The sequence below is a fragment of the Xiphias gladius genome, chromosome 3 (assembly GCF_016859285.1).
Source record: "Xiphias gladius isolate SHS-SW01 ecotype Sanya breed wild chromosome 3, ASM1685928v1, whole genome shotgun sequence".
NCBI lineage: Eukaryota > Metazoa > Chordata > Actinopteri > Istiophoriformes > Xiphiidae > Xiphias > Xiphias gladius.
In genome coordinates, this window is record NC_053402.1 from 6,374,694 (window position 1) to 6,399,582 (window position 24,889).

General features: G+C 39.2%; 1 protein-coding gene across 5 annotated transcripts; it reads right to left on the reverse strand.

The window, feature by feature from the left end:
- Nucleotides 1–235: 235 nt before the first annotated feature.
- Nucleotides 236–24,361, reverse strand: ilf3b (interleukin enhancer binding factor 3b). 5 transcript variants are annotated; one of them, XM_040158189.1, is made up of 18 exons: nt 24,208–24,361; nt 22,738–22,835; nt 21,678–21,901; nt 21,360–21,534; nt 15,228–15,375; nt 13,738–13,829; nt 12,504–12,599; nt 9,205–9,316; nt 8,977–9,074; nt 8,788–8,899; nt 8,520–8,633; nt 7,411–7,616; nt 7,058–7,234; nt 6,679–6,960; nt 5,323–5,455; nt 5,155–5,202; nt 3,079–3,498; nt 237–1,134 (listed from the first exon to the last, which is right to left on the reverse strand). In XM_040158189.1, exons 2-18 carry the CDS (start codon nt 22,738–22,740, stop codon nt 1,001–1,003), a joined length of 2,574 nt encoding a protein of 857 aa, XP_040014123.1. In that variant the 5' UTR covers nt 22,741–22,835; nt 24,208–24,361; the 3' UTR covers nt 237–1,000. The 5 variants fall into 5 exon arrangements, with proteins under 5 accessions (XP_040014142.1, XP_040014123.1, XP_040014132.1 ...); XM_040158198.1 differs by lacking the exon at nt 24,208–24,361 and adding an exon at nt 24,118–24,200; XM_040158217.1 differs by lacking the exons at nt 237–1,134; nt 3,079–3,498 and adding an exon at nt 3,638–4,561 and having other exon boundaries at nt 24,208–24,359.
- Nucleotides 24,362–24,889: the final 528 nt, after the last annotated feature.

Sequence of the window (24,889 nt, forward strand, 5' to 3'; positions counted from 1 at the left end):
GGTACATTGATTTGATTCATTTCTGTATGAATTAAAATGCTGGGAAAATTGGAAAAACTTGTATTTTTTTAGTCTTTTTATGAAATGTAATTACCGCCTATTTTAGCTGTATTGCATCAAAAAGATATGGAGCCCTGAAGGATATTTTTCTTGCAAAAATATATTTCAGGACTTTATTGTGGTCAAATACGGTATTTCCAGTTACCCTTTCTAATGGGACACCTTTTCTAATTAATAGACCATGAGTTTCCCACTTTTTATTAATAGTATCAGTGGTACAGATACTTCATACCTTAAGTCAAAACTAAGACCTCTATTCAAAATAAAAATCCTTTATTAATACAAACACACATTGTTATACATTAACAAGAACAAATCCCACCCAATCAAAAAGCTATACTGAGAAGAACTGTGAATTTAACATCAGAATGTAAGTGTATTTCCAGTAATCTCAAACGATTTATTAAAATAACTACATCACATTAGGTGTAGGAAAAAAAGCAAAAATCACACACAATGAAGAAAAGACCAAGCTATCTGGGTCTCTTGAATTGTTACAAAAATACAACAATCTTTGTAGTTTCAAACTACAAGATTTTAGTAGTTTCAAAAAAAAAAGTTGTCCACACAACTCTTTATAAGAAAGGAAACCGAGTCAGAGCAAGTGAGTGAGTAACTTGTAACATAAACCTTCATATTGAGTGATGATGATGAGGACTGGTAGCACAGATTAAAAAAAAAAAAAAAACCTAAGACTAAGCACTGACCAGACCACTGAAACAGACCACTAAATTCAGCAACAACTCAGCTCTGACACTTAAAAGTCCAGACAACTCATTTTGTGCCCACATGTGCTACATATAAACCCAAAAGCACATAAGAAGCAAACATGGAAAAGGCAGAGAGCACAGGCAAGCCGTCAATGGACTTCTTTGGAGAAGGCTTTAGACACTGATGCGAGGAAACAGGTGCCCATGATTCATAGACGGAGTGATACAGTCTATCTGTACTGGTAATTCATGCTGCTGTCTCCTCTGCCATAGCCCACTTGGTTGTGGTACTGAGAGTGGTTGTTGCCGAAGCCCTGGTTGCCTCCTCCTCCCTGTGAGTTGTAATTGGACTGGTTGTTGAAACCTACAACGAAACAGTGAGACAGTGAAATAAACTTCCTGAAGAAAAAGGTATGAAACTTAAAATAAAAATGACACATAAAGCTACTCAAGGCAATTTAATATTGTGTGATGACTCTAAAAAAAAACATGCAATAAATATCTGTGTAAACTAACTGTTGAAGGAAAAGTGTACATAAATGTGAATTTCATATTGAAAAGCATATTGTGACAGCATATTGTTACCACCATTACAAAAAAAAAATCTTATTTTAATAAGATCCTTTCACATTATAAGATACTTTTAATTTTGTTGTTCTATTTTTCTCCTTATTACCACATAAGTTGTTCAGCTTTTACAAGATGTATCATCATATCAATTTACTTTTTTATATCAAAAAACGTAGTCATCTTTAGACAAAATAAACATATCTAAATAAAAAAGAAATGGGGTATGACTTGGTGTTAGATGGTGCAGTTTCGGCTACTGGAATGCAAGACAAGAATGGACATCTACTCCCCTCCTGACATCCCATCCTAACAGCATGAGCAACAACCAAAATGCCAGATGACCTGACATGAATGATGGTGTGCTCAAATTGACATTCAGTTTCCAATTTTTCTCTCTTTTTTAGAAGATATTTTTCAAAATTTCGCCTTTAATTGAGAGTCAGAGAGAGAGACAGAAAACGTAAGGAGACAAGAGAGGGGTATGACATGCAACAAAAGGTCAGTGGCCGGAAATCAAACTGCGGACATTGTGGTCACGTGGTATGTGCCTTGACCATTAGGCTATTAGGGCACCCCACACCGTCCCTTCCATCTGTATGGAAGAGACGGTTACTCTAGTATTCCACCCTCTGTGTATCCGTAGGGAGGACTAGATTACTCTTCCAGACCATTTACTGTACCTCTCTAAGGCTGTAGGCTATTTATGTTACAATGTATGTAGCAAAGTCATTACACTATCTAGAACCAAGCGCAACACTTCCAGCCCTGCTAGAGACTGAACACTGCTTGGGTTGTTCCATTTCCCACAAGTATAGTTGTACATATATTTTTTAATGGGACAAAACATATTGTGGTTACTAGTAACCACTCTACAGAATGGCCATAGGTATAAGCGTGAGTGATTGTATGTATCAGCCTGTGACAGTCAAGTCTATCACAGGGCTGACTTGTCAATGGTGTACCCCTGTGACACTGAACTGAATGGTTAAGGAACTGGATGGATAGACGAATGCTATTTTTGCTCTCTCATCTAAACCAGTATTTTTTTTCAAGCAGATACGGGTTACACTGTCTTCTCTTCAGGCATTGACTGGATCTCTTTTGTTTTAACGTGTAGGTTTCGATCATTTAATAAGATGTGTTGATTTTCTGTAATGGGAAAGTTTCATGATATGCCCAGTGATATATTGTTATAACAAGAAAAGTTTATTACCACTGAATAATTTGGTGTGCAGTACTTGTGTCATAATACCATGAAAAATATCTTGTTATAATTTGAAAAGGATCCCATTAAAAAAAGAAAATGTTCTTGTTACAACAATTAACAGAACAAATTTTTTTTTTGACAAGGAGGCAGAAAAATAAATCAAACCATATGAACCAGTCGTTGAACATTTAATAGATCTTTTTTTCCCCCAATTTTGGCACAAGGGAAGCTTCTTGTTATAACACAGCCACTTTTAACGCAAAAAGCTGCTTGTTCTAGTGAGATTTTTTTAAAATCTTGTGCAACAAGATTTTTCATGATACAAGATAAACTGATATGTTGTTATAACAAGATCAGTAATAATCAATAATTTGGTATCTAATAATATTGAGAAAATGTCATAACATGAAAAATCTTGTAATAACCTTTAAATGTTAAAGAAAATTTTTTCTCATTTAAAAAAAAAAAAAAAAAAAAGAATACGTTTTTTGATTAATACCAAAAACTCCCATAAAAAATTCTTTAACTCACCTTCATAACTGTAGTCTTGGCTACCTCCAACACCCCCTGTCACCTGGCTGGGGTAAGCAGTGCTGTATGAGTATCCACCTGTTCCCCCCTGGTTCTGGTTGAAACTCTTCTTTCCCTGCCCATAACCCTGTCCATACTGGTTATAGGAGCCCTGCCCTAAGGGGCTGCTGGACTGGTAGCCCCCTGCAGATCCACTGTTTGCCCCTGGGGGACCTGGAAAGGGTGACTTCCCTGCCTTGTGCATGGGGGCTTTCTTTTTGGGGGTTTTGGCGACAGAAGCGGCAGCGTAAGGTCCATCATTCTGGTAGTATGAACCATAGGAGCCCTGTGCTGATCCTGGTGCTGTGCTGGCTAGAGAGCCTCCTGATGGGCTGCTTGATGCCCCAACTCCTCCATTTGTGCCACCATTGTTGTAGTAATCTGAGAAATAACAGCATGGCACAGTCTTAAAATGAGCATAACATGATATATTTTATCAGCTACTGCTTTTATATGGGCTCTGTGCTATACTTTGTTGTTATATTCCCAGATTCAATTAATTCAGACCCTGGAGTAAGACAGCAGTGAAAGGTAACATTTATTAAAAAAAAACAAAAAAAAACAAAAAAAAAAACCAAACATATAAAAACAGCTAGAGCAAGAAGTTTTCCCTTCCCAAACATACATTAGATTTTCCATTTCAAGCAGTCTGTGTACAAACCTAGTGCCAACAGCCTCAGTTCATTAAAGCCTAATGCTGTTACATATGGGATACTGTAACTACCAAACACTGCCATAGTAAGACCATCATGCATTCAGTGTAGCTATGACTAAACAGCGTTGCTGATATGACAAAGAAACAGCAGATTTTACATAAACAACGTGGCCATTTTTTAGAAGAAATACAGAAATTACAAAATCAGCTTAATGAATGGAAGTGACATAAAGGCATTAGAATGAGATAAAAACAATTACTGTTAAGATTTTCTCAGTAATCTCATCTAACTAAGTATGGAGATAGAGACAGGTAGGGACCAGGCTGTTGTGGCTATGACAATAATCCCAAAGGCAGTATGTTGTCCAGCTCCCACAGGCTTTCACTTAATCATGATCCAGAAACAAAGCCCTGTCCCAGGTCTGACACATGGAGGCAATCTACAATAAATCAGCCCTGCAGTTTAGGAAGGTCCAGGTGCTTGGGTACATCCACGGCAAGTTGAGAGAACAGAAGGTGACTTATGGCTACATGCATGCAGTGGCAGACTGTCTCCCCGAGGTGTCAGGACATGACAAGTGGATTGGCAAGACGGGGTGGAGAGGTTGTTGTCACTTTATTCCCAGGGTTGCAGACTTGGTGGTGAAGGGAGTTCATGATGCTGCTGGAACACTATTCTGTATTTTGTCCATTTTTATCCTCTCTACAGGACTGTTTTTGATTTTCTAAGACTGGGGAAGATCTATGTCGCAAACTCGTGGTAGCCATAGCAGTCTGAGACAAAGTCACCTAAAGAGTGAGACAGGGCAGAGAAGGGGAAAAAATATCAAAATTAGATTTATTTTTTTCTGCCATAAAAGTGGCAGTTGAATGAATCATTAGGTCAGATTGCGTTTAAACTGAGTTGTCGTTTTTTTTTTTTTTTTTTAGATTTCTCTGCTCCTGTCACGCTCAGGTAGGTCAGTCCTCAGAACAGGCTGCCAGAGGGAAGAAAAAGGGTTCTCATAAGGGTGGGGGCTGTGTTTCAAAAACAGATTAAATCCTGTGGCTTAAAGCAGAGAAATGTAAAATAATTGAACTGGGAACATCCCAACATGTTTTACTATTACTATATGGTCTTGTTTGCTGTACTCTGGCAAGAAACAGTTTTCTGCATTAGGCTACATTCTCTGTTCAGGTTGTTAGAACACAGGTGAGAGGTAGTAAAGGCTATTTTTTCCAGAGTCCAGGGCAGATGCACCATCCTGCCACAAGACACAAGAACATCTATGCTGTCACAGTGCTCAGACATTTTTTTGCATTTCTCACACAGTAAATGAAAGTAAATGCAGCTGAAAAAAGAGCACATATCTAGTATTATAAAAGGTGAAATGAATACTCACTGTATCCGGAGTTAGCATTGTTCCCGTAACCATATGTTCCAAAGCCACCTGGAAGGAACACACAAATTTAATATGCTGATTTGACACGCTATCAATCATGTTAATCATGTGTGCTAACTTTTTGCCAGTACATACAATATATTTGCTACAGCAATAGTGTGATTTTACCTCCTTGCCCGTAGCCTCCTCCATTATTGAACCCCCTGCCCCTTCCACGACCCCGTCCTCCCCTCCCTCTGCCTCTGGGCGTAGCTGTATCTCCGCCTCCAGTGGATCCCATCATGCCAAAACTTGGAGTGTGCTAAAGAAGAAAAACATTTTATTTGCGTTTCTCATCAACGCTGAATAGCAATTTTCTTCTCCATGTGGACTACCATTAAAAGTAAAACTGAAATTTGAATTCTCCTTACTTTTTGTTAAAACAGTATAAATATAACTGCAGCTATTGTGGAATTTTTCTGTTTTTCAAAGAGGTCAAAACTGTCTTTGCACATATTTGTGGATAGAGTGTTTAAGATTCAAGTTTCTAGGTAGGTGTTTCCCACAGCAGAGGTCGACTGACATGTGAGGGCCAGCATTGCTAAGAGACACACTGTTAGTGCTGTTAACTTATATTGGCTATTAATGTTGATACAGGGTGTTTTACAGGGTTATGTAACATTAGCAATTTAAGCCATCTGTCCTTTTGCAACATTCAGCATTTAGGCGACCCCATCATGCTGTTAAGTCTGTATTTCACTCAGATAGTGATAATGTATTGTCCAAGCGTGCTTTAAAAGTTTGAATCTGACTTTTGAATAATTAATCAATCAAGTTTGCCTAGCTTGCTTATGATGTTAGCATTGATTCCCACTCCACATTACTTTTATTTTTTTATCTCAATATCTGCTGAGTTATTGGCAACACTGAAGTGTTGCATTCATCCCACAATATTCAAAGGAGGGGGATCTAGCTAGCTTAGCTGTTTCTCTTTTATGGGGGCCCAGTTTGTGGCAATGTATAGTCCTGTAACCTCAGTATGTTACTCTGTGATGTGAATCACAACAAGGAGTGTGTGTGTATGTGTTCGGAGTCACATTAACAGATGCTGAAATCACATATGGCACAAAGAAACAGCTAACCACGTTGGCCCCCCAACTGTAAAACCATGTGGCCATTGATACTGATAATATGAACAATTTTTAGTGCTCGCCTACACATACATTGGACCAATCCTATTACAGTGCTGATATTGTTAGTTCGAAACAAAACTTCATGCCCCCTGGATAACACTAATGTTGGGGGTGCCATCACGACAGGAAAAAAAAAAAAAAAATCAAAAACTTATATTTGTTCTTTTAACTACATTTATGACCAAGTGACTACACAAGACAAAACACACACCAAAGTAACATATGCTTATCTTAGCAAAAATCTATTTCATTTCAGTTCCACTTTAAATATGGAAAGGGTGAAAAATGGATCTGAGCATGGAATTAAAAAAAATTCCTCATTGGAGATTTTATTGTTTTACTGGGTGCATACCATGGGCGGTCCCTTTTTCTTTTTAGCAGCCTCCGCCACAGAGCCTTCTGGAAAGAGCCGCTCCAAAGCAGCAAGGGCAGCATATGCCTTAGCCACCTTCTTATTGGATCCTGTCCCCTGGAACTTCTGACCATCAATCTCTACCTCCATGACAAAGCGTTTGTCGTGGCTGCCGCCAGTCTCTGAGATGAGCTCATATTTGAGGCCACGGCGCTTCTCATTCAGCTCCATTACAGGGTTCTTGCCATGTTTAGTCAGGATTGGTCCCTGTTGGCGAGCAGTCTGAGAGGAAAGGGAGATGGTCAGTAAAATAAAAGCATTCAGCGATACAGTAAAAACCAAATCGTTACTTGCTGACAGAAAGGGAGTAGCGTCATACCTCAACAGCATCAGTGGTGTCAACATTGGATGCTCCTGTGGCAGCCGTTGTTGTTTCAATGGGTGTTACTACTGGCCTCAAATCTTCCACAGCGGCAGTTACTACTGCCTCCTCTGATTTTACTGGCTCAGCAGTCTTTAGTTCCACTCCTGTAGGCAGACCCATGTCCTGCAGGACCTGAAATTGTCCAAACAGATTCACTTCTGTTTAAATAACAAGGAAATGTTAACAAAAAAAACAAACAAACAAAAAAAAAAAATCATAGGGGGAAAACAGAAGGGTCTGACGCAATATTAAATCTTCATGTTTATTTAATAATGAATGTCCCCCTCCAAATGCTGTACCTTGCTCACCTTTACAGCAACATGCAGCTTGGCAGTGCGTTTGGATGGACCGGAAGCCTCAAAGGTCTTGCCATCCACTTCTACAGCCATAGTGAAGACCGGAACATGAACTGGGCCAGTCTGGGATATCAGTTTATACTGGAGACCTGGCTTCAGCTGATTGAGCCTCATCAGAGCGTTCATAGCTTGGGGAGGCTCAGCCTTCTCCTCTGGAGCTGGTGGAAAGGACGGAATGAAGGTATTATATGACCCAAAACAACAGCTTTGCATACATTAAGAAATAGACATTATTTTTGAAGGACTAAATATAATCAGGGCCTGACACTTACTTTTTTCCAAAGGAGCACATGTGCTCCTAAGTTGAAAAAATGAAGCACAAAATGAACTTTAGGGGTGCAATGAATATTAATCATATAATGTATTTTTTCTTAATAAAGAGGGATACGAAGAGAGATTTACATGTGAAATGATTTAATTTACTTGAGTACAAAAATTACACTACTAGGTTTTTAATTATTTTTTCTTTTAACTATTTAATAATTCAATCAATCATTTATATTTCAAACTGCTTTAAATTCTATAAACAGTGCAAACGGTTTGAATGGTATAAACTCCTCTATAATGAGGTAGTTCTTCTGAGTTCTAAATCCCAAAAAAAGTCTGCCCAGTCCATTTAGACAGAAAAAAAGTGTTGTCTAGAGGGCCCTTTGTGCTGATGAATTGATCAAAGGATTTTTTTCAACGGACTGCATTGGCTCAGCACAGTTAGATATCAAACTGTTTGTTAAATAGAAGCTGCTTGGGCTCAATTTTGTAATACTTTTTATCTGCAAATGTGCTGCTAAATACATTTTACAGTTCGCACATATCTGTTTTAGTCGCAAATGCGAGTGAAACACTCTTACTGTCGAGTCCTGATAATCATTATCTTTATTATCAATTAATCTATTGATATTTTTTTTAAATCAGTTGATTAATCAATTAGTCTATACAGCATTAAAAAAAACTGTCTAATTGGCGACTAGCAAGGCCATCATAAGGTTAATTCTGATGTGGGAATGATTGATAACTGTGACTGTATTTTTAGTGTCAACAAGGAGAGCTTAAAGAGCACCTACATTTCTTCTGTAGTTTTTTCTTCTTCTTATTGGGACTCTTGTCATCAGTACCCTCCTCTTCCTCAATGGGCCTTTTCATTGGTGGGGCATATGCCGTACTGGGTGGGATTTGCACTGAATGACAGACACACAAAAAATTCTGCCATAAGAACACACAGAACACCTTACACAATTGCACCTACACTATATATATCAAAAAATAATCAACAGACTCTAGTGTGACTATTGTGGATTACTTACACATAACAAGTAAACAAGCCCTGTTTACCTGTGTAATCAATGGGAGTCTCACTACGAGGTTTCTTGGGCATCTTAGAGGGAAGGGGATCCATTCCAAGCACTTTGTGAAGCTGTCCAAAAGCTGACAGCCTTAAAGCATGCTGAAGGTACAACAGACAGTGTGAATTTCACATTTACTTAAATAGTGAATACACACACACAATTTTATCGTACTCACTTGCGCACTTGCTGTGATGTCTTCTCTCTGCTGGTGGTCCAAGTGATCAATAGCATCTGTGGGCTCCTTTTCACATGGATCAGAGATTCCAGCACCATCTTCAAAACAAGGAAATAACAGTTTTGAACTACCCTTTAAAACACATAAAAAAAGCTGAACATGTAAAATGCAATGGTGCAATTAAAACAAAATTAAAAATACCTTGGGGAAGAGATTCAACATACATACCTGCCATGAGGATTCCTGAAGCCAGACACTCTAAAACTCTCCGCAGAGCTTCTCCTGCCCCCATGGGCCGGTTCCCTGTACCAATGGCTTTCTCACAGATCAGCTCCAGGGGCTGCACAGCAGGGGAGAGAGGGAGACTCTTTGTTCAAGAATGCTATTTTTAAACTCGGCTACTAACACAGATTCTAGGTCACTGCGTTAGATACAGCAAAATGAAAAAATCTGGGCACCCCTGGTCAAAATTTCTGTTACTGTGGTTAATTAAGTGAGTAGAAGATGAACTGATCTCCAGAAGGCATAAAGTTAAATATTAACATAAAGCATAAACATTTTTTTTCAACATTTTATGCAAGATTAGTGTATTCTCTTTGTTTTGTACAATTTTAGAATGAAAAAAAGGAAAGGAGCACCTTTCAAAAGTTTGGGCACCCAAGGAGATTTGAGATCTCAGATAACTTTTACCAAGGTCTCAGACCTTAATTAGCTTTTTATGGCTATGGCTTGTTCACTATCATCATTAGGAAAGGCCGGGTGATGCAAATGTCAAAACTTTTTAAATGCTCTGACTCGTCAAACCCGAAAAGCAGCAGCAATGGGCTCCTCTAAGGAGCTGCCTGGCACTCTGAAAATTAAAATAATTTATGCCCACAAATCAGGAGAAGGCTATAAGAATATAGAAAAGTGTTTTCAGGTAGCAGTTTACTCAGTTTGTAATGTAATTAAGAAATGGCAGTTAACAGGAACAGTGGTGGTCAAGTTGAAGTCTGGAAGACCAAGAAAACTTTCTGAGAGAACTGCTCGTAGGATTGCTGGAAAGGCAAATCAAAAGTCCCATTTGACTGCAAAAGACCTTCAGGAAGAATTAGCAGACTCTGGAGTGTGTGACACATGCACAAATATGACCTTCATGGAAGAGTCATCAGAAATAACCTTCACCACAAAATTCAGCATCAAGAAGTCTGAAAAGGAACATCTAAACAAGCTTGATGCATTTTGCTAACAAGTCCTTGGGACTGATGAAGTTAACACAGAACTTTTTGGCCGCAATGAGCAAAGGTATGTTTGGAGAAAAAAGGGTGCAGAATTTCATGAAAAGAGCACCTTTTCAACTGTGGCGGAGGATCGATCATGCTTTGGGCGTGTGTTGCAGCCAGTGGCGCAGGGAACATTGTCTTCGTAGAGAACAATGGATTAAATTAAATGCCAACAAATTCTCGTGCAAACATCACACCGTATGTAAAAAAGCTGAAAATGAAAAGAGGATGGCTTCTACAACAGGATAATGATCTTAAACAAACCACAAAATCCACAATGGACTTCCTCAGGAAGCGCAAGCGGAATTTTCTCCCATGGCCCTCAAAGTCCCTTGACCTAAGCATCACTGAAAATCTGTGGATAGACCTCAAAGGAGCAGTACACAAGAATCTCACAGAACTATAAGCCTTTTGCAAGAAGAATAGGCAAAAAATCCCCAAAAACAGAATTGAAAGACTGCAACAGCTGGCAACAAAAAGCGTTTACAAGCTTCCACCATGCAGGGTGTCCAAACTTTTGTTTCGTAAAAGATGGAAATAAAAAAGCAATCTTGCTTAAAATACTAAATAAATGTGTCATCTTAACATTATGCCTTTTGGAGATCAATTCATCCTTTATTCACTTAACTATTCACATTAACAGAAATTTTGACCAGGGGTACCAAAACGTTTTCATACCACTGCAGTATTTCTGAATTTAAAAAATCGTGATGGTTCTGCCTTGATTTTTTTTAGCTCTAGGCAAAAAAGTAACAAAAATAGTGCATTAACCCTTTAGGAATACAGCCATTTTTATACATAGTCCCCTAATTTTCAGAGGCTCAAAAGTAAGGTGGACAATTGACCAACAACCAGTTTCATGGCCAGGTGTGTCCTGTTCCCACATTATTTCATGACATATTATGCAGATAAAAGGTCCGGAGTTGATTCCAAGTGTTGAATTTGCATTTGATAGCTGTTCAGGGGAATGCTCAATATTGGTTCCAAAGACATGTCGATGCAAAAGAAAAAGACAATCATTAGGCTGAAAAAACAAAACAAACCTATCAGACAGATAGCATAAACTTTAGAAGTGGCCAGATCAACAATGGGGTACATTCTTAAAAAGAAGGAATGTACTGTCAAGCTCAGCAACAACAACAGTCCTGGAAGAACATGGAAACAACTAAAGTGGAAGATCACAAAATTCTTTCTTTTGTGAAGAAAAACCCTACATAACATCTAGCCAGAACAAAGAAACTATCAGAGGAGGTAGGCAAATCATTGTCAAAGTCTACCATCAAGAGACACCTTCATGAATGTAAATACAGAGGGTTTACCACAAGGTGCAAAACACTGGTAACACTCAAGAATAGAAAAGCCAGATCAGACTTTGCCAAAAAACATCTGAAGAAGTCTGCCAAGTTCTGGAACAAGATTCCTTGGACAGATGCAACCAAGATTAACTTGCACCAGAATGATGGGAAGAGAAGAGTATGGAGAAGGAAATGAGTGGCTCGTGATCCAAAGCATATCACATAATCTGTCAAACATGGCAGAGGCAATGTCATAGCATGGGCATGTATGGCTGAAAATGGAACTAGGTCACTGGAGGTTATTGATGATGTGACTGCTGATAGAAGTAGCAGGAGGAATTCTTAAGTGTAAATGGCTGTACTATCTACTCAGATTCAACCAAATGCTGCAAAGAAATGGAATATTCTTCAATGACCAATTCAGTTACCTGACTTCAACCCAACTAAGCATGCTTTTCACTTACTGTAGACAAGACTGAGGGCAGAAAAACCCACAAACAAGCAGCAACTGAAGGTGGCTGCAGTAAAGACATGGCATAGAATCTGAAGGGTGGAAACTCAGCATTTGGGGATGTCCATGGGTTCCAGACCTCAGGCGGTCATTAACTGCAAAGGACTTTCATCCAAGTATTAAAAATAATCCTTATATTTATGATTATGTTCATTTGTCCAATTATTTTTGAGACTATTTTTGAGACTATATATACAAATGGCTGTATTTCCCAAACGGTTAATGCAGTAGTTTTGTTAAACCCCTGAATTAAAGCTGAAAGTCTGCCCTTCGATCACATCTTGATGTTTTCGTTTCAAATCCACTGTGGTGGCGTACAGAGGCAAATTTATGCAAATTGTGTCACTGCCCAAATACTTACGAACCTAAATGTATACAACAGTTCTCAGAGGCCTTAATCAGTGGAGCTTCAAAAAGAATTTGGTATGTTGAGGCTGTACAGGGGACTCCTTCACTTACCCAACCACGAAGCGGAGCCCATGTGGGTACGCGGGCGCACAGGTCCCTTAGGATCCGAATGACAATGACACAAGAGCGGAGTCCATTGGCTCTGGCCTGGGGACACAAGCAAGGAAGGGGGGAGAGAGGGGCATGAGGAGGACAAGCAGCCTTAGTCAAAGAGGTAGACCATGAGGGGCATAAAGCAAGATAAACATCCAAGTAAATGGAAATAAATAACAATGAATCCACACAGACTTTAACAGCTTAGCTTTGTCATTATGGAAATGTCCAGAGATATTGGATGATAGAATAATGTTTGATCCCTTTTGTTGGAAGATCCTACTCATGTCGATTCACATTTATGGCTGTAAGTCAATAGCCAACATGACTGATGGTGTAGATAGACAAAACATTTCTGTTTGTGGGGAAAAAACATGTGTATCACTGCAGATCAAGAGCAAAGGAGTGAATAAAGCCACCTAAAACTTAATACCAGCTTTAATATGAAAAACCAAATTAACTATTAAAAAAAATTATGTGCTGTCATTAAAAGGGTAATGGTTAAGTCAGTGGTAGTTTAAAGTTAAAAACTACGATTCAAGGTGCAATATTCCTGTTGATTTTGTGGCACACAGAGTAACAGAAAAAGCCAGAGAGCAGAAAAACTTGAGGCCACATACTCTACGAAAACAAGCTGCAGAGATGGAGCATTGATTGTTATAGTGTGAAAAGCTAAGGATGACACAGGCCACAATACTATGATGAGTTATCATCAACATGGTTCACTACAAAAAACATTTTCTTCTCAAAACTACAGAATGGCGCAGCAAAAAAAATGCTCTACGAGTAGCTTTCATAAATGTGAAAATAACAACAACTCACTCACACCAACACTGACATTGTAGAAATATTGCACCTAGATATATGGTGTATTAGTTCCTGATTTTTTTTGCTGATTGAGTTAAGGAGTTCCAATGTAGACTAATGAACTAAGGGACTAAAAAGCAGCAATGAAAATCTTTTAAAATGGCACTGCAGTAGAACCTGTTAAGTGAGCAAAGCAACTCTACAACGGTGTAATGACAAAGAAACAAACATCCAGATCATCAAGTATTACTACAGGAAGTAGACTTCAAAAGAGTAAATAAAAAACACATGGAACGCCCAAATAGATGAAAAAAAACAACATACAGCATAGAATCAAACTCAAAACTACTTCTGTTTTAAAGACAAATAAAGACAAGATCCAAACCTGGAACCACTTAGCGTGGCGGAGAGACGCCAAGGCAGTTAGGCATTTCTGCCTGTCCAGAACATCCGGGGGATCGTTGACTGAAAGCGTTTCTATTGGCAGGTGGAATAAGAAGACAAGGTACAGTTTGACCAAGGGGAGTTCTGTCAGCCGGCCAGGGGGAACACAGGCAGCCTTCCCAAACCACAGGCAGGAGGGGAAAGGGGAGGGGGACCCCTCCATTGGAGAACCATCAAACGCTCTCAACCTCCCAGTTAATATGGTCCGGCACGGCACACAATTATTAAACTTAAACCCATCAGAACGATAGTATTGTGAAGTGGGTTATAACTTGAGTTGGTAAAAATAAAAAATTATTTTAAAAGTACCTAATATTAAAAAAAAATGTGCAGTTGTTAAGAATAATTGGTTGTATCAAATGGGAGGTTGTCTCTCCATGGTTGCTTGAACTCAAACGGACGCGTCAGTGCTTAAAAAGGTCTGCTTTTCTTTTCTGGCGCTAACAGGAGGTAGAGCCCCTCCCCTTTGCCCCTATACTGGGTACACTGCACTTTGCCCCTTCCGAGACAGAGAGCGGCCAGTTGGTCAAAGGTCCAGCGTCCCTAAAAATTGACAAACTAGAAGGCTTGACAGAGAGAATCAGAATTGGAACCACAGGCAGAAGTTATCAGATGCACAAAAAGTGGGTATCAAAACAAGTCCACACTGCAGCAAAACTGATGGCTTTAAAAAAAGACCCAAACTGGGCATCACTGTTAACACAGGGCTACAGATAAGGTCAAGGTTCAACACCTGCTAAAACTGCAATCCTCATTACTGTTGCAATTTCTCAAACAGAATATCAACTAATGGAAATCTTACTTTTTCTTTGTTGACTTAAATGATAAATGTAGAATCCAAGTGTCAAGTCTCCCTTGTCATTATCTGTAACCCTGAGCCTTCCCTTCTAAGGAACATCAGAGACAGTCAATAGCCCACTGCTGGGTCTTACAGCCATGGACAATTTCACCACATGTTTTTCTACTCATTTTTGCTGCAATGCAAACCGTTCATCATCAATGATAAAACACATGCAAACAAAGTGGTCTCTCTTTTTTGTATTTGGTTAAATTCTCAGTAAGCCTTCATTTCGTTGGTGAACTTGATCATTAAGGGGAAGAGAAAGCCATGTCTTCAGCACTCAGTAAACTATCTGCCCTATACTGTATATTGGGCCATCAAAAATGTACAGTTACATTACATGGAACTACGAGTGGCTAGAGAGCTATAAGCAAAGCACAGTTCCATTATGTGACAGTGCATTTCTTGTCCCCTAGCTCCATTGAAGGCCCAATAAACAATATCTGTCTAGCCTGGTTGCCGGCCTGGCCTCCCTACTGGAGGCAGGAAACCAGAAAAAAAAAAGAAAAAAGAAAAAAAAAAACCAGAAAAAAAAAAAAAAAAACCAACCAAACAAACACCATCGCTGACGCCCTGTTGTAGGAGCTTACCTCCAGCAGCAGCCCTCTCCATCTCCTCACGAACCAAAGGGGATGTCAGGTGAATGGTGAGGGTGAGAGGGGGCTCCTTGGTGTTCTTGATGTCAATACTGGCCTCGCGGATGTGCTGGGTCACCACGTATTTGTCCTCTATGATTTGCTATGAAAGAGCAAACTGTTTGTCAAGAGATAAAGCGAAGCCATTGCTGATTTGTTTAACACTGTTTGTGTTGAGGGTGAGTTAACTAAAACCTGTATTTTATGACACTTTTTTGATAACTCTACAAAATAAAATTACCGTTTAAAAAAAAAAAAAAAAAAAAAAATCACTATAAAATTGTTTATAACAACTATAACCCTAAAGCTGGCCCAATGAGCCATAAATTCTGCTCTTCTGAATCAAAAAGATACTTGAAAATGAGTGTAGATTGATGCATTAAGTTTTCATCAGGTCCAGATCCAATGCTTTACACACTGTCAAACCATTAAAAGTGGCCGCAGTTAGCAACAATCAACAATGCAGTAGAAGTAGAAATCTCTGCCTAACAAATCTATTTATATTAGGTCTGTTATTAAGTTATAATTCTGTGGTTTAGCCATGTTATGTACAGAACTACAACAGCAGATTCCTCTTTCATGTCAATGCATGCAGCCAGGGATCAACCGTAATAGCAGACTGCTATGATAGGTATGAAAACAGATAAATCTGCAGGATAACCAGTCTATCACAGATATATCTGTTTAGATAAGATAGATAAGTGACAAGAAATGCCAAAAATATATTTGATGTAGTATAGTGTTATGATAATCTCTGAATGTTGTAACGATTTCTTTTTAACTACTTTTCTACATTATGATTTATAGATAACTTTAGTTGAAGTTGTATAAACAGGTTTCCCAGGCTCTTATTCATTTTCTTTCCTGGGAGAGCTACAGCTGTATCCTGTCTTATCCCAGAGGAGCTCTGTGTTCAATGACAGAATGTAAAAACTGCCAATGTTTTAGTATGTGTGCTGAAAGGGAGACAGATTATCTGTTGACCATAAATACACTTAAACACATGTACCGGGGACAATTGAATGCTATAGACTGGACCGTACTCTTGGTATTGTATATAGTGGCAAGTTTTCCCCTGTTGCGCAATACAGTTTAATTCAAAAGACATCAACACTTTCTGTGTATTATTCATTCCTTACAGAAAATTCCATTCCATTGTCTCTGGAGATGTCCCAGAAAGTTCCCTTGGGCTGCTGGATGGTGGTGAGTGATCTCTAAATGAACCTATCCTAACTATTAATAAATTGTGGAACTTTTAGTAAAGTGACAATTGACATGAAATGAGTAACACCGAGTGAAAGAGAAATTGTACTTTAATCATTGCCTTTGAGTTACTAAAGAAAAAAATCTTAGCATGTGTCCTGAAGATACATAAGAAAGTCCTGTGGTGGAGTGCGACTTCCAGACTGGGAACTGGGACTAGGAACTGGTTTAGAGTCCTCATTGCTGAAGGTAAAGACTGGCTAGAAAGTCACCTGACAGTGCACTTCGCAGGTGCCAGCGGGGCTCAGGTCCCCGTTAGAATCTTCGATTGCGCAAGAAGCATGCACGGAAAGCCCCAGGTTGAAACCCGGGGGGCAGACTCTGCGAATGTTGAGGGAATGTGTACGTGTGTGTACAGTATGTGTGTGAACGACAAGCTGTTGAGAAGATGTATGGAGTCTAAACAGTAACTAAACCGCTGAAGAGGAAAACAGAAAAACCTTGGTAAATAATTATAACTTACACCTTATAAGAATGCATCCAGTGACAGGAAATTTAAAAGCAATAAATAACAGAGTATTCCCCATGCTACATTTTGGTTTCATATAAAGAAAAACAGGTCATGAATTACTTACACTTTATTTTTATTTTCTTTTATTGTGGGCCCCTGTGTGAAGGGGCATCAATAAAACAATAGTAATAAAAAAAACTTTTGCAACCCCTAGACTCAACAACAACAACAACAACAACGAGTAATGAGTAAAATGAAAATAGTGATTAATAAAACCATACTGCCATGCGGAATGACACTAGCCAGTTGATAAAACTTAAAGGCCCAGTTTAAGCCCATGATAAGTATGGTGTTGTTTCAGTTGAAAATTTGAGAAAGTTTACACAACTATGATTCCCAGAGTATAGTAGCTTAAATCGAAAAGGAGGTTAAAAAACTAGAATGAAGCTGCTAAAATGATAGTGATAAAATGAGAAAGGCAAAGACTCAGACAACAGTGAAAATAAATTTAAAAACTGGACAAACACATAAATAGTCCAAGTCTATGGCAGAAAGAGATACAGAATACAGAGAGAAAAAATGAAGTATGGAAAAGTATAAAAATACTAGCCTCATTAACCGCAGACCAAGTGCAAAAAGCAAAAAAAAGGACACCAAAATGGTAAAGAGGTTGTGGTTTGAATGACAGGCACCACCTATTACACCACACCATTTTGTGATGATCTGGCACGTTGGGAGCCAAGAGGCCTGAGAGAGGGATTGATTGATAAACCCAAAATGACAATGTAACATAAACTCATAGATCCTTCTGAGCCCGAAGATGACTCGCGTTGGGATTATCTCTAAATGAGAGTGTCTTTGTGTGGGATACATGCTGCAAAACCGTGAATGCATCAAAGCAACAATTTGCCAGTAGGCCTCAATCCATGTCGCTCAGCACCACTCAGTTGGTGAGTGTACACCACGTGGACCCCAACCTCGATTAACCAAGACCACGTCATGTGACTCCAACCCTTGGGAGACAGCAATCACAACAACCTGACTCTGCTGCTCTACTATATGTGTATATCCTCTTAAAGACTTGACACATATTCAAGAAGCAGGAGATCATACTCCTGTTGTATATAGGATACATCGGCAAACTGATGCACCCCAGTTCCACCACATAGAGTCTCCAATCCATCCTGCGCATCAAATATAATGATCAAATGCCTTGATAGGAGTAGAGGCACACCACTTGTGTATCATCCCTGGAAGATGACAGAACTCCATGCGGTCATCAAGGATCTTGCCGACCCAAATAGAATGGAAAGGTGTTTCCATTAGCAGTTTTTTCTGCTTCAGACACTGTTGGCATAGTGCAAACCTACAACAGTTGAATTGAATCACATCATATCCACCAACCTGGCCCTTGCATGGGGTGAAGTAAAACCACGAGACTGGAACAATAACCATCACACAGTTCACATACCTGTACTAAAATATCACAGATAAGTAGAAACCATCCATTGATATGACTGTGGTCTACAGAAACTTGATGAAACAGTTGAAGATTATTTCGCAGGAAAATTAAAGACAATACCCTCAGTGGCAATGCACACCCTACTGACACTATTACCAATACTCTGGGAGAGGCAGTTCATTCAAGCCCTGGTGGACGGACTCACTTCTGTCATGAAGGGAAATTTTGTGAGACACTGTGGACAGTGGCAATCAGCAAGATTGACAGATGTACACAGATACTGTAAGCTTACAGAAAATATTATCAAGGATGATGTTAGCCAGCAAAGGAAGACTGTAAAACAAGCGGAACAGTTATAGATGGCACGACTGCATTACTACAACCCTCAACCATACAACATTAGGGGAGGAGGGCAGACATGACAGACAGGTATAGGTAGAGAGAGAGGTGTATATGGCAACAACTCCACATGCTGAAAATGTGGCCAAGGATTGCCACAGTCCTCCTCCTCCCATAGGGGATGGGAATCAACCCAACTCACCTTGCCCACCACCTGATGTGATTATCACTAAGCCTTTGGGTCACTCTTAGCATGACCAATGACTACATCTGGAAAGCCTTGCAACTAAACTGGTTTAATGCAACACTAAACCAGGCAGAAGACAGTGAACAAGATCTACTGTCTCTCTCTCTCCATTTTGACAAGACCTCACCTCCTATGTTCAAGATCACAACATAGGGCCACTCGATTATGGCAGAAATCATAATCACGATCATTTTAGTCAATACTGAGATCACGATTACTCATTGAGTTTGGAAACATCATGCATTTCCTGAACGTTAAAAAAAAAAAACGTGTCTTTTTAAACAGTGGACTTTAAATATAATTCAACCCAAAATTCAACCGAAAACAAATTATTTAAAAAAAGGGGAAAAAAAAGATAAATAAATGATAATAATAAATAATATATATTACATAAATATATAAACTTAAATAAATATAAAAATAAATAAAGATCAACTATGTTGTAGTGCACTGCCACAACCTACTGAAAACTCCTAAACATATACTCAACATTTTGGTAAACTATATTCTACATTTTCCAGTCAGTAACTCAATCCAAGGAAATTAAAGGCTGGCCAACCTTCATGGCCCAGAAGTAACAGAAAATAATGTTCAACTACAACTTCAGACTAAATAAAAATGATTTAGGCCAATAGGGCAAATGCTGGTAGGGCTCTTCGATTTCAGCAATGTAATCACGGCATTTATTATGCAGGGCAGGAAGTTCAACTCTGTTGAAATGGTGATGGCATTGTGCAACGCTTGTCCACAGTGTTTACCAGTTTCTTGAATCGCGGGTTGCTATAATTGCGCACGTCTTTTGTTAGGACTAGCGCAGTGTGTGTTCAAAATGTGCCTGTTGGTAGTGCCTGATTGCTTTGCCTGTGATAATCCACCTTGCAGCTTTCTTGAGAGCATAATACAAACAACTTCACACTTGACACTGTACCTCCTTGCGTCCTGAGCAATACACCTGCCATGACATAGTTGTGTCCCCTAGCAATGCTGGAGTAAACACATCATTTCAGGAGTTGGCTGCTCCGCTCTGCTCTGATAGTCTGGGTGGCGACGTAAAATGCGCCATCGCAGTTGAATTCCATCTTTCTTAAAACCCCGGCATGTTCGCACTTCAAATTTTCCTGGTGCTGCACTGCCGTTGGGCAGATGGCAATATGACAAATTGGTAATATTGCCTTGTGGTGCTGACACCACCGTGTAATAAATCTTGCACAGTATTTGTTTTTGTTCCAAACAGCTGAATTGGTTTTACCTTTCTTGTTAACGAACGGGTCTCTTTCTGTCATCCTGGCTGGAGCTGAACTAAACATGCCAGAGCCTTGGCTGAGAGTATGTTTGGGCTTTTAGGGAGTTGGCGAAAGTGCACCGCTATAAAGGAACGGTGTGCGCTGGATTTACAACACAAGACAAATCAAAAGCATCATTGCAAATAGGAATGCAGTACAATAATTGTTTCAACTAGATTAACTTGTTTTCATAATCGCTGGAAGAAAAAATCCCAACTGAAAATAAAATTTGATTAATTGCCCAGCCCTATCACAACATATGGAAAAACAAATGAAATGTTGGCAGATTCAGGAGCCACAAAGTCAACATTGAACACTGCTACTCCAGAGTTTCAATTCTCTCAGCAAACCCCAAAATGTGTTGGGAAGTGCAAAAGAAACCCTTTCCAGTGAAATGCCCAGATTTTTGCGTTTCACATCTGCAGCATCCTTCTGTCATCGTGCAGTCAAACTGGTCAGCAACTGACAATTGAATTGAACTAAAACCAATTGAACTGAAGATGAATTGATTCTGAAGACAACACAAACAGAGGCTGAACCTGGGCTTGCAATGCTGTCACACTCACCAACACCATCCTCCTATTTGTATGGATGGGACATTGAACTGTCACAAGTAACAACAGAACTGTTTCAGAAGGTGAGATCCCTAGTAACATCACACAGCATGATACACTGCTCACCAAAACACTATAGACGTGTAGGCAACATTTCTAGGGAAGGACAGTTTGACAACGTTTGTCATCAGGCAAGAGCTACTCTTCTACCTTTTTCTGTGTTTTACATTCTCAAAGAAAACTGCAAATTTCACAACACTAGAAACAATAGTTAATTCTTCAATAATTAATTATAAGGGATCTTCTTTAAAAAAAAAAAAAAAAAAAAAAAAAAAACATTATGTAGTCATGTAAAAAACTGGATATTGGCAAAGATATTGTTCATACTCTCAAATATAAATCAGTATCAGCTTCAAAAACTCAGCACTGGTCAGGCTTTAATGAAAATGTGATCACATTATTTTGCACGAGCTGAGCTATGTTCTCACCTTGAGCTGTGTAACAAGGTTTTCAGACACTTTCTTCAGCAGACTGATGGTAGGCTTGTCTTTACAGAGGAGCACCAGCTCCAGGTCCAGGTCCCCCTTCAGTAGCAGCCCCTTGGCAACCAGGCCCACCCTCATTACGCCACGCAGAGAGCGGGTGGCCTGATCTTTCTGCTCACTTTGAAACAAACAAAAAAAACACAGCAGGTACAGTGGAAAAGTACAAACATGTGAGACGTGGTTAGAGAAAAGGAATTCAACCATTTCTTAACGACTGACCCTGTTTTTACTAACTGATCATTAGAAATAAAATCTTCTCACCTTTCCTTATCAGCGTCTGTGCCATCTGAGTCAGACTTGGAAGTTCCCTTCTCTTGCTTATCCAGCCAGTCAGACACAGCCTTTAGGGCCCGCTCTGTATAAGATACCATGTTCTGTACACTTTCCAGTTCCTCCTGAGTTGGATAGATTGCAGAGTGTTTGGCCATAACATGGCGATCATCATTCATGAAGACACGCATGGAGCGGTGGCGCATTGGGGGAGGCTAGTGGTAAAAAGAAACAACATCATGAATAAAGGAGAAATGGGCGGGAGATTCCTGCTGTGGCAGGGGTTAGCAGCGGTTACTTTACACAAAATCCTACCCTAAATAGCGCATTACAAAAGTATCCAGGTGGGATGTTATTAACTCTGTCACGGTGCAAAGCAAAATCTGACATCTACCTTTGATAATGTATCAATGCCCCAATGTGCTGAGAGTTGTGCTGGGAGAATTAAACAGCAGATCATTACTAATTATACAACAGAGGCCTGTCTCACAAAGCACAATTTCTGAGTTATCTGGATAAATGGACAGAATAAAACCCAGATCCAGCTCTTTCAACTTCAGTCCATTTCTTAGATTTGAAAATGATCCAGATTATATTCAGAGCAGTTATTCATCTTAATTCATTAACACTTCTTTATGAGGTATTTATAAGGATTATTACAGTGACAATTTTACTTTCTCTGTTACTCACTTGTCTTTGATTAATTAAAACATTGTATAACAAGGCCTCATGTCTCAGCTAAGTTTCTAACACCAGTGTGAACAGAAGGCAAGTGTATGTACAGGCAGACAAAGCCAACTGAGAAGAGAGCAGTGATGTGGAAGTTGCGGTATGTGTTCCTTAAGCCCTGGGCATAATGGAATGACAAAACACTGGCAGCAGTTCTGTAACTTCAATTAGATGTGACATATTTATTTTTCCTGTTATAAATGTTATTTAACAAAAAGGCCAATGTGTCCTGTCCTTTGGCTGCCTGCCTGCTGTCAGAAAAAATAAGTACGACAGAGATGTGTATATTCAAATAAAATTAAGACTGAAATTTAATCATTACCATTGTTACTCTAGATCACTGTGCTGACTTCTGTATTCAGTGGATGATGGTATTAAAAAAGTCTTCTCTGCAGCAGATGACAATGTTGCGGTCCAACTCTACAGGGGGAAAAACATATGCACATTTTTATATAATTTTAAAGTAAGGAAGAATTAAAACGTCACTGTGGGGAAATCTGTAGTCAACTGAAAATTAAACTTTCTCCACAAAGGATTGGTGGATGTCACACATTCTTAGTTTAACGCAATATGCAATCTGTTCAATAGGTATTCTTGAGGCCATTAAAACTGAATAGGGTAAAACACTTCCCACTTGGTCACTGAGGACTGTCTGTTTATCTCTCATTGAAATAAAGTTTTCACCAGCTGTAGCAACAGAAGAAGGCTGTTGGCACAGCAACACATGCCTCAGGGGAAAAATGCAACCCTACTTTCACAGGCAGAAATGTGGTTTGTTGTAGTAAATCAAGCTTTAAGCAGAGGGACAAATTCATGTATGCAAGGTAATTACATTTATATTAGTATTAAGCAACAGTGTTCTTAAAATATTATTTTTAACTAAACTTAAAGAGACAAGCAAGTGCAGTGCCACTACAATCAGTGATCTGAAAAATACTAAAAACTAAAAACGGAATAATGTGATCAACATCTCGTTCATTTGTCGTGACACATCCAAAGTAATCAGATATATTACTGCAAACTAAGATATGTCACAGCATTACAGGGGCGATTTAGTTTCAGGTTGCAGCCGAGGAAAATTAGGGGAAAACTATAAAAGAGCATGAACATCACCCTAGTTTTTATGTTTTAGTCAACAAGTTACTGAAACGGGAAGCAACAACTTGACCTACTGCTGTAATCAAACACATACATGCTAAGGGTTCACCTGTTAAACCTGAATTGACAAACAACTTTTTATGTCAGGAGGGAGAGTGCGTTATGAATACGTAGCCTAACAGTTTTGGGATCCAGACCCCACAACTCCATCAGGAAAATATTAAAAACAGACGCCATTTTAATTCAGTGCAGTGGCTGACTAGCGACGGCAGCTAGCTAACAACCCCCACAAAAAACGAATCACCCATAGTTAAGAGCTGCGCCGTGCCGAAATGCCTGCTAAAACCACAAAAAACATCAACTAATTCTCATTTTTGCTAACTGCAGAGCCAAACAAAAGTGTAGACATTTAATAGAAAATCGATTTTAAATTTGGATATCGGTCTATTGCTATCAGACACCAAAATGGTCGAAGAGACGAGACCGAGACCCCATTGAATGTTCAGCCACAGTTAACACTTCGCAGGTTAGCTTAGCCAAACAAAGCCAAATATATCAGTTTCTGAAGCTCATATACATAAACACGCTAAGATACAATAACGACCTTCGTTGGTGCTCTTGGTCTTCCGTGATCACCCAATACCTAACTCCTTGTATGTTGAGGACTGACATTGTATAGGTTTTTGTTACTTACCGTGGTGCCTTCACTGCTAATGGGCGGTGCGGCACTTTAGCTCCCAGTCTAGGCAGCAGGAGTGCAAATGGAACGCCCACGATCTGAAAACGATGATGCTCAGTGTATGGAAGTTGAACGTGACTGTAATGGTGGCGTTGAACTGAGTTGACTACCCACAACAACTGGTCCATGTTAGGCCTGCATGATAATAATAATAACACAATCATTACTCTCTTTAAACAATTATAATGCATCCGGCTGTTCTTATTTCCTACGCCTGTTGTGTATTATTGTCGGAATTCTACAGCCTGGGCTCTAAGAACATTTTATACTTAACATCTTAATGACCGTTGAGTGACCACTTGCTCTGTGTGCTTTGAAAATCTTGCATATTGCAGCTGGAAAAAAAAAGCAGTTCATACATAACTGGGGCATTTCCCGCATATAAATTATATGGTTAGATGTTATGTGTGTGAATCCCACTGATTGATGTGAATGCCGTTCCCATCCACGGTTTGGGTGTTACTTGCAAAACAGAAATTATTTTATCTCCATGGGCAATCTTTCTTCCACAAAGGTTAGGATTCCCCTTTTTACTACATTTTTATATGCTGCCATTCATTCTCAAAACAAGATTTTTTTTCATACCTATTTAGCTTAGATGATGCTCAAATCCATTTTTCTCTTTCCCTGAATAACT